This window comes from Alternaria arbusti (assembly GCF_024043155.1).
Source record: "Alternaria arbusti strain BMP 1465 chromosome Unknown scaffold_7, whole genome shotgun sequence".
NCBI lineage: Eukaryota > Fungi > Ascomycota > Dothideomycetes > Pleosporales > Pleosporaceae > Alternaria > Alternaria arbusti.
In genome coordinates, this window is record NW_026249947.1 from 1326643 (window position 1) to 1336915 (window position 10273).

General features: G+C 55.2%; 3 protein-coding genes across 3 annotated transcripts; all 3 read right to left on the reverse strand.

Annotated features, from left to right (window-relative positions):
* Nucleotides 1–765: 765 nt before the first annotated feature.
* On the reverse strand, nt 766–2806 carry J4E86_006250 (uncharacterized protein; the record flags this gene model as incomplete). The annotated part of the gene is made up of 5 exons (XM_051446780.1): nt 766–835; nt 887–1569; nt 1706–1875; nt 1926–2360; nt 2719–2806. The coding sequence occupies 5 exons, from the start codon at nt 2804–2806 to the stop codon at nt 766–768; spliced, it is 1446 nt and encodes a 481-aa protein (XP_051302355.1).
* A 1190-nt stretch (nt 2807–3996) lies between these two features.
* VPH1 (H(+)-transporting V0 sector ATPase subunit a) lies at nt 3997–6691 on the reverse strand (the record flags this gene model as incomplete). Its single annotated transcript, XM_051446781.1, has 3 exons — nt 3997–4334; nt 4386–6477; nt 6563–6691. The coding sequence occupies 3 exons, from the start codon at nt 6689–6691 to the stop codon at nt 3997–3999; spliced, it is 2559 nt and encodes an 852-aa protein (XP_051302356.1).
* Nucleotides 6692–7515: 824 nt separating this feature from the next.
* J4E86_006252 (uncharacterized protein) lies at nt 7516–9624 on the reverse strand (the record flags this gene model as incomplete). Its single annotated transcript, XM_051446782.1, has 2 exons — nt 7516–8935; nt 8987–9624. 2 exons carry the CDS (start codon nt 9622–9624, stop codon nt 7516–7518), a joined length of 2058 nt encoding a protein of 685 aa, XP_051302357.1.
* Between the last annotated feature and the right edge of the window lie 649 nt (nt 9625–10273).

A 10273-nucleotide genomic window follows, 5' to 3' on the forward strand; every position in this document is an offset into this window, starting at 1 on the left:
GAACGAAGGGAAAGGCAGAGATATCTGACTTTATTGCAAAATGCGGGCCGGGGCAAGCATTGGAGTAGGCTGTGATGTGACACTGGTAGGAAGACTTCCTGCAATGCGATATGCTGCCAGCATCTCCAATGAGTGCACATGCAGCAAGCAGGGTGGTGCAACACGAGCTATTGGCTCATCTCAGATGATCGGAAATACGGCCATGCTCAGGTACGACAGCGAAACCACGTGATGGTTTACCTTGATCCTAAGGCATGCTACAGTCCGGGGTTTTGAGGCCGAATCGAAGCCCGAGCGATGTACTGTACGAAATAACGTACCTTTGGGTCCTGTTTTTTTTTTTTTCTTGCCAGTGTCTCCAGCCAAACCGAATGACGACGCGAGCGCTTGTGATAGCATGGATTCCTGAGATGAGCATTTGACCGGGTCGGCGCCTGGACTTTACAAGGTCTCGTGTTTCCTTGAGAAGGGGTGCAACAATGATTTCGCTGAGAGTGTATGCTCCTCGTGACCCCTGAGCCTATAGCTGAAACGGCCTGGCTCTTTTAGGACACGCGCGATAGTACATCATCGCAATACGCCCGACAAGGCTTGGCCTACTGAGTCACGTAAATCATCAAGGAAGGAATGATCAGATGTCGCTGTGAGTGGGGACATTCATAAGAAAACTGAAGGATAAAAGAGTGATGATGTGTACTGAAGTCGACATTGACCTACTAAAACACACAAATCATCGAATCCACGCATGTCGCCTTCTACTCACATCTAGTTGGGCGCACCAGTACCACGCGGCCTGTGCGCTACAGCGCGATGCCTCTGAGGCTCTTCTCTGTACCTATCAAAAGTTAGCCTTATCCCGCAACCAAGCACTTCAATATCAGCTTACTTCTTAACAATCCTCTCAATAGAGTCCAGTCCCTTCTCAAGAACATCCATCCTAGGTCCATAACTCAACCTGACAAAGTGATGGCACGGCGAATCAAACAGATCCCTACGACGGCTAGGGTTCAAGTCGAAGAAGATACCAGGCACCACAATGACCTTCTCCTCGAGACAAGCCTGGAAGAAGTTCAAACCGTCGTTGATGCCTTCAGGTAGGTTCGACAGATCGAGCCACAGGTAGAAGGTCGAGTTGGGCATGTACGGGAACTTGAAGCCGATTTCCTGGAGACGGCCGATGACGAAGTCGCGCTTGGTGCGGAAGTGCATTTGCAGAGCGCGCATCTCGTTGCGGACGCGGGGTGGTGAGAGCATCTCTACGGCGGCTTCTTGGAAGGGCACGTTGCAGCCACCATCGAGGTAGGAACCGCAGGAGCCGATGGCTTGGATGAATTCCTTGGGGCCGATGACCCATGCTACACGCCAGCCGGGGAGACGGAAGCGCTTGGTGAGACCGTCGATGATGAGCACGTCGTCCTCATCTACGTCTTCGACGTTGTCGGCGGCGGAGATGACCGTGCCGTCGCAGTTGGTGGTGTAGTTGTATCCGCAGTAGAACTCGTCCATGATCAGGGTTGCGCGGTCTCGGCAGATGTTCTGGATTTGTGCGAGTTCGGGGTTGGTGACCATCTATTCAACTGTTAGCACGGATAGTAAGATGTCCGAGACACTGTTTTGATCGCTGCGTCGGCAGGAAATTGCAATACGCGATCGCAAAATGTTTACAACTACGCAGCTCGAGCGTAGAAACAAAGATTGAACGTACCTGACCAGTCGGGTTCCTCGGGTTCGATGTGAGGATAACAGAGGTACCGCGAGCGATTTCCTCAGCAATTTTGTCGGGAGACATGTGGTATTGGTCGGCCTCGCCTAGGGGAACGGGGATAGCAGCGATGTTACGGAAAAGCGACAACATCTCGTTGTACGCAGTGTAATCTAATCTCGTTAGCACCAGCCTATACCCTGCAGTCTAAATCCGAACATACCAGGAATGAAGAAGCCCAAGTAGCAGTTACCCAATACAGCAGCAATACGGATCAAACCCGCACGTCCACCAGGCACAATACACACATTCTCCCATGTGTACTGACTCTTGCGCCACTTGCGGTGGTGCTCGTTGTATAGTGTCGCGACCGCCTCTCTCAGCGGCCTGATACCAGCAGTTGGGCCGTACTCTCTGCCATGGGCACTGATATCTACCTCCTTCGGCCTCTCAAAGCAGCCTTTGATGCTGTCGTCGACTTCAGGCGCTCCCTGGCCGAGGTTTGCCCATTCTTCCGGGTGTTCGAGGAAACCGTGCTTGTAGGCTTGTTCGGATGTCCAGACGACACCTGTGGAGGCGCGCGTGGCGTCGAGACCGGCGTGTGGCTTGTGGCCCTCGTGCGACTGGCGGAATTGGCGATGGATGGAGGATCCGAGTTCTACGATATGTTAGCACTTTTGACCTTCAATACATCCTCCCAGTTTGTAAAGACCTGATTCGTGTCTGGTATGCGACATGGCTGCGAGCAACGGCACGGGGGGACAATGCGCGATAAGAGAAGCGGCTAAAAGGACTCAAGCAACTCCAACAAGACTCTCCAAGGAAGCGCAAAAGTTGGAGGAGGTCCGATAAGAACCTCTAGCGGTCAAGATCGGAACATCGAGAACCGAATAGCTCCCAGAAGCCCATCTTAAGCAGCGCCCCCAATTTTCTCAGATCCACTTCCATTGGGTTGTACACCTCAGGAATGACGTAGCATGGGCAATCGCGGGAGGAACAAACGGTAATGTACGTACCACTCTCGCTAGGATCTTTGGAACTCGAAAAGCGCCTCTGCGAAAAGGCGCCCTTGAGATGACTGACTTTGTCTGCTGAGAAAGACATCGTGTGTGTAGAGTTTGGTGGTTGCGCGAAATCAAGCTTTGCCTAGCTTTCGATGATGGAGGGGTGGGTGCGCAGATCTTCGTAGTGGGGTGGAAGGAAGACGGCAAGTGGTATCAACAGAACAAAACAGAGCGAGCTTTGGAGAACGAGGGGCTCAAGAAGATCGATCGAGGGGAGGTTCAAGGGCCAGATAATATGTGTATGTAGGGTAGGTAAGGCGCATCGGCCCTTTATAACTCGCCGTACGAAGTAAACACGCGTGTCGTGGTGCCCTCTCGCACGCCGCTCGCACGCCAGGTAGGGCATCCACCCACAAACGCATGCATGCACGCATCCGCAACTGCACATGTGCAAGCTACGTTGGTAGCTAGCCCAATCCCGTATGTAACATTCCTTCTTCCGCGTCCTGCTTCAGCCACCGGGGATAACACAGACATGCCTTGCGACGTTGCTCAGACAATCCCAATCCCTAATCAATTGCCTCACGGAGATGATGGAGGCTTACGTCTCGGATCGGCGCGTGCCTTTAGCCTCTAGATCACAAAGGCCCTCATCCTGGGTTCACTTGTTCTTCACCGCTTGACGGTATACGTAGCGTACGGTAGTTAGTGCTGCCGACCGCGTCGAGGCCGATGTAAGAACTTAGTCCATGCCGCATGGGACGGATATGCAGGTCGGCATTGGCGTGGAGAAGACGCCATGCACGACGAGCGACATCGAAAGTCAGCCATGCTTGCTGCCCATGCAGACCCCTCCAAAGGTGTGGCCAAACAACCCCCTGTCAGCTTACGCCTCAGCACCGCCAGATGTCACAGCTGCAGCTCCAAATGTCATCACCGATATGAGGCTTGTAACACTGGTCACTGATCCGCAGTTCCGTGGCGCCCAAGGGGAATAATGCCTCACCCAGCCACAGTGACAGCCCTACGATCTTGGGCCCACTCATGTTTCCTGTCCGCGGTCCTGGCAGTCGGTTCCTTGACGACCCGAATATTTCCGATATATCTTCGTCCGAGAAACCACGCAAAAAAGACTTGAGACGAGTTTCAGCTTACGAACAACACAAGTGACACGGAGTAAAAATATCCATTCCTATATACAGACATGCAAAATTACTCTCATCATATTCCTACAGCAGCACCCCAAACTAGAAAAACAAAAGGAAAGACATTGCACAAAACAAATGCAAACTACTCTACAGGCTCATCCTCAAGCAACTGCTTAAAGCTAAACGGTTCAAACGCTACACCGTCACCGATGAAATGCTTGCTCATAGCCTCGACCCAGTGCAGACGCAGCGAATGCAACATGGCACTGGTACCTTCCATAACACACAGCACAGCAACGGTGAGTGCGAACCAGAAGTAAAAGACAAAGACCATGATGAAAGCGCCGCCGACGCCGGTGAAGGCGAATGCGTTCTTCATGGTCATTTCCCAGAGGACGATGGAGAGACGCTGATGGGCGAGCGAGAGGGCCCAGAGACGGAGGTACGAGGCTGTGTGGGAGACGCAGTTGAGGCAGAATTCTGGGAGAGCGTGTTAGTGGATGTGGTATGATATCAAGATGGAGAACTTACCGATAGTGTGAATGACTTGGTGGATCATGACTTCACTGAATTCAAACTCCTCGTGGTCCTCACCGTGGCCTATATCCTGTGTGATCATGGCAATGCCGTCGTCGTCATCTCCGTAGCTGTCACGTCCATTGGCATGACCGTTCTCATCGTCGTCATCCAGCGCGCTGACTCGCGAGTTCTCGCCGATACCACGGTAGCCCATCGCGCGAGCCTTGTTGTGCTCGTAGCGGAGGTAGAACGGCTTGAGGAACAGAAGAACGGGAACGCAAGCAAGCGCCAACAAGAGGAGAACCACTTGAATGCCTGCTTGACCAGGGTAGAGCGGCTGGGTGCCAGCCTCGAGTGTACCAGGGCTCAAGAACATGTAAATCAACATGTTGAGCAGACTGGGCGGGCTCTCGCCACGCGCAGGCCAGTCGATGCACCATTTGTACACAATGGTAAAGGCCAGGTAACCAAAGATGGACTGGAAGAAGATCATACCGGGAACGAAGTTACCCCAGATGTCAATCTTGGTCTTGAAGTAGCGAGCGTTGACAAGCGACCACATCAGGGAGAAGGTCATGTGGGTCCAACCGAGCAAGATACTGAGCTTCATCTTGTAACTGTTGGAGAACAGCAGATCATTCTCGGTGTCGTGCCAGCGGTAGTCCAGACCGAAGGGGTAGGTGTAACCTTCCACACGGCTCGAGGTTGGGCCCTTGCCGTCGTTGTCCCACACCCACATAGACTTGAACCAGGGCAGTCCGAGAGAGAAAGCGTCGCAGTAGAGAAGACCGGTGTAGATGGAGAAGAGACCCATCATGAAGACAATGTAACGACCGTAGAACATCATGGAGAACAACTCATCGAGCTTGCTGCGCTCAAGCCGCTTCTCGAAGTAAATCATGGCGCAAGCTGCGAGAAGCATAATGACACCGTGTCCGGCATCACCGAACATGACAGCGAACATGAAGGGGAACGTAACGATGGCTGGCAGCGCAGGGTTGACCTCGCGGTACTTGATCGTTCCGTAGGCATCGATGATGGTCTGGAAACCCACTGTGAACCTGTTCGACTTGAAGTATGTCGGTGGCGTCTTGGTGGTCTTGATCTGGTTGACAATGGTGGGTACTGACAGGCCAGCACGCTCGTTGACATCTGACAGGGTCGACTTGATCAGACCGAGGGAGTTAGTGGGGGCCCATGCCTCAGCAATGAGCGTCTTGCGCTGGTGGTCGTAGGAAAATTTGTTCAGCGTCTCATAGGTAGCCTTCTCTTTCTTGATGACGACCATCCAAGCTGCGAGGTTGCGTCCTATCGCGGTCAACTCGGCATCGAGGGTGGACTTGGTGTTCTTCAGGACGCTAGCCAGGTCACTCAGGCGGGTGTTGACTTCGCGGATCTGGTCGCGGCGGAGTTCGCTGTTCTCGTCCACGCTGTAGAGGTCAGCACCAAGCGACTCTGAGATCTTGCGGATCTTTGCGATGATCTCTTTGCCGTGCGCGAAGATGATGAAGACGTTCTTGTTGGTTTCCTCGTTGTTCTCCGGGTTGATGATGGCCTCGGGGATCTCCGACTGGTTCATGTACAAGTTACCGCGGAGAGTACGCCACAGGATGCGCTCGAACGCGGCAATGCGTTCGCGGGGAATGACACCAGCGACGAAACCGATGTTCATGACGGTGAAGGAGCGCTCGGCACCCGTGTCCCCCTGTCCGTTCTGCTCAACATCCTGGAGCAGCGGCGCGTCGTCATCATCAACAGAGTCCCTAATCTGCTCGGTCTGGCCACGGGCCCGGTCGAAGAAGCCACCAGCCTCTCTCAACACCCATCGCCACTCTGTGAGCTCCACCTCGCGCTTCTTCAGGGTCTCGTAGCTCTCGTTCAACGAAGAGATTCTCTGCTCCAGGCTCTGGCTCTTGTCCGCGAGCTCGTCGATCTCGGAGGCGGAAGGCGCCGTGAAGGGGTTGTTGAAGTCGTAGATGGAGCGCATCGAGATGTCCGACTTCTCCATCTGGGCGCGAAAGTAGCGGAGCTGGCGTTCCACGTTATCGAGGCGGCGAATCTCCTGGGTGAAAGTACGTTGGAAGGCGGTCGTATCGGCGTTGAGCTAGCACATCTTGTCAGCTTCCCATGCCATCACATCCGTCCCAGAGCTGCCAGGGAAGCTCCAGAACATGTCTGCCTGTGCTCACATCTCTAAAGTCCATGACACCAAGCTCTCCGAGGCCTGAGACGACCTCGCGGCCAATCTCGTTGGCAATGTACAGCTGGGTCAAGGACATGTCCGCGGAGCGGAACATGGTGTCCTTGTTGGGCGCCATGATGGCGGATCGGGAGACAAGACTTCGGGGGAGGTGTGCTTGTCCCGGAATTCGATGGGGGCGGGTTATGCGAGATGGAGGTTGATGGAGCGAGAGCTGCCTCGAACGCCTGCGCGATGATGATGCGGCGAACCCAGTGCCAGCTCTTAGCGTCTTGACGCGCCAAGCCCCGCTACTGCATCCATGCCAACCACACCCACTCACCATCTAAAAGCAATTCACAAGCAATACAAGCAACACAATGAGGTCTGATGCTGTTCGCCGTCGCGAGATCGTGGTGGTGAAACCAATATTTATTTATCTAAGTAGTTGACGAGCAACAAAGCCTTGCACAGGCATTCGCCTACTTGACGTCCCTCCAACCCCGATACATTGCTGCTTGCCATAATGCAAGAAGCCAGGAGAAGACCGGAATGTCGAATGACGAGGAATCAAACTTTAGCTTTATTAGGACAGAGTAGAAATATCCAGACTAAGAAAGATACAGCCACCGAACGCAAGACGCAGAACACCATGCAAACGTAAGCAGATCATCTCTTGTGTAAAAGAGCCACATCGTAAGCAGCTGAGAAAAGACCGATACCCGCCAGTACATTTGATAATATGAATGTTTTTGTGTCGCTTGCTATCGTGACCGAGGGAAAGAACCAAGTTACGCTGTCGAATGTGCTTCGCCTAGAACACCAAATATCCCAATCGAAAGCCAGATGCGCCATGCTCGACTGCAAGGAAGGAACTGTATAGTTTGACGTAACATGTCGAAATGCAAAACCGGTAATCAGAGCGATTGTGAGATGGGACATGGGTGGCAAGGATCTAGTCGTCTATTGTTGCGGATAGAATGTCGCGGGCTGCATTTGCTGTGGGTAGTAGTAGGCGCCGTCCGGACCAGGTGTCATCATGCCTCCCATCCCAGGAACGGCATAGCTAGGCTGAGCATAGTTCTCTACCGGCGGCGCCGGGTAGAGCTGGGCGGAATCCACGTAGTATGTCATGCCGTTTTGCTCGTAAGCCACCATGTTGGGAGGGCCAGCAGGCGCTGGTGGAGCCGCAGGAGGAGGAGGAGGAGGAGCAGACACCGGCATGACATAGCCGGGCTGTTGAGCACCAGGAACGAACATTGGCACCATGCCGGCAGGAGCCATGTATTGGGGCTGTGCGCCGTTTTGGGGATAGTAGTATCCCTGTGGCACAAAGGCTTGTGGCTGGAAGCCAGGCTGCGCGTAAGGCTGGAATGCGGGCGCGTGGATGGCTCGTTCGGGGATGTTGGGTGTGCCGGTTGACACTTGGCTTGGGTACGAAGGGTGACGTCCATGCTGATAGTATGGCTGCTCGACCGCAGGGGCAGCTCCATTGATATGCGCGGGAACTTGCTGATGGAAGGGTTGCTGCTCTTGTTGTTGCGGGGGGTTGAAGCTCATAGATGCAGGCGATTCGATACCAGCAACAGAGACAGTCTTCTGCGGGCGGGGCTGGTGCATCGGAAGTGAACCCTGCCAGTTCTCCCGGTAGGTAGGCTTCTGTGGAAGAGGGTAAGGTGGCTGCACAGCGCCGTTCGTGGGCGAGATCATGGACGGTCCATTGGGCATCCGAGGGCCACCAGGCGGGAGGCGCACGACAGGACGACTGGGATCAACGAAACCACCGTTACGTGACATGATGGAACCAGCCGGAGAGACGAGGTTGTCCCGGCCCATCTCGCGTGCAATGGACGACCGCCTGCTCATGGCTACACTTGGCGAGTATACACTGCCTCCGTACGCGCTTGTCCGTCTGCTTGAGAAGCCTCCGCCAAAGGATCCAAATCGACCGCGACCCCGGCCGAAGCCTTGTTGGTTGGGTCGAAGGGCCCTTGGGATGAAGATGAAGGAGCGCTCTGTGGTGGGGAAGATGTAGCGCGGTGGAGCCGGAGGTAGGGATATGCGGACTGGCTTGTCGCGACGGAGGGGTGGCCGATGGTTGGGCAGACGAGTGTGCGACTTTATGGGGACGTTCTGGAAGTGTATAGGGCCCTTCATGTTCGGCAGGAAGACGCGTACCATGGCATTGTGCGTGTGCGTCGTGGTGGAGAAGTTGCGAGCTGGCGGTGGCTTTTGACTAGGACCTGGCGGCACTCTCGATGCGAACATGGGGCCATTGGAAGGATGGTGTCCGGGGTGAGCATGAGAGCCGGGCGCGTTGACGGTCTCATGCAGGTCGTGCTGCCAGGGGGAATCCGTGGCTTCCTGTGGCTGTGGCCGCATGCTAGAGCATGAATTAGTTGAATGTCTCAATGCTCTCCGCGTCTGTACGTACTTGGCAGGGGAAAAGGGCCCGCCGATGGGAGCACCCCGCCCACGCCCACGGCCTGCGGGCCTGAAGCCATTCTGACCGGGAGCATGCCGTGAGTCGTGCATGAAGAAGGCGCCGCGGTTGGGGATGAAGGCGGGGTCCGAGTCGCGCTTCTTCTTGTACTCTTCATGCTCCCGCCGCCGCCGCTCCGCCAGCGTCTCTGCCCGCGATTGCGGCGCACCAACGGCGGGTGCGGCTTCCACTGCTGCCACGCCCGTCTCGAAGTCGACCACTTCCGCGTCCTTTCCGTCCTCGCCAATCTTCAAGCCATTCATCATGATCTCCGTCTCCTTCATGGTGGAAAAGGCCACATCGGAGCGGGCGATGGGCGGCGAGGGTTGGCGATTGCTTGCATCCTGGCGGGCCTTTGCATCACGCGCCCCGTTTGCTTTCCGCTTGGGCTTTCCTTGTGTGAGGGAGGGCGCGCTGTCGACTTCGCTCAGGTCGCTGTTGTCGGCGTCGGCGTCCTCGTCGACATCGCTCAGCAGGGAAGCGTCGCTCTGCGAGTCGTCGGCAAGGGTTGCCACCGACTGGCTCTCATCCTCGTCATCTGTCCGCCTGCGACGCGCGATGTTGGTGGTCCTCTTGCGGGCGGGAGCCATGATTGCGGGGTCTGGGTAGTGGCGGACGATGGAGGCGCGATGTGGTGGGCGTGGGGTGGTCGTGGATCGGCTCGTGTACGGCGGAGCGATGACTCGGCAGCGGAGAAGGTCCGGGAAGAAGAGGCCAGCGACGTGGAGAGCGCCGAGGGTGCGGGTCCAGAGGGTGCAGCGAGTGCAGCGATTGCGGTCGTGATGGGCGAGGGCGAGTGTTGGACGGAGGGCTGGATTCGGATCGGCCAAGGTTGGATGATGTCTGATGCCTGTGAAAAGATATGACGGAGCTTGCCGTTGCGGGAAAGCCTGGTCAGCGCGGAACCGGTTGATGCGCGCTACTCCACAACAACACGTCTCGGAACCAGGACAAAGGCGATGATCAGGCACAAAATGGTGCGGAAAAGACAATCATCAAAAGGAGGGCGCCGAGTGCTTCAGTCGTTTACCACGTGATTGCTTTTCTCAAACATGCAGCCTTGAAACTGTTTGGGCCATAGCTGCAGGTTCCAGGCTGCGAGCGAACGCTATCGACTGCAGCTGAACATTTAGTCTCCTCCCCAAGGGCGCGTCATCACTCTAGGTAGCATTGCGAAATCAAGTAACAGATCAATAAAATGCAAGTATGTGTGAATAGAATTAGGATGCTATCCATCTG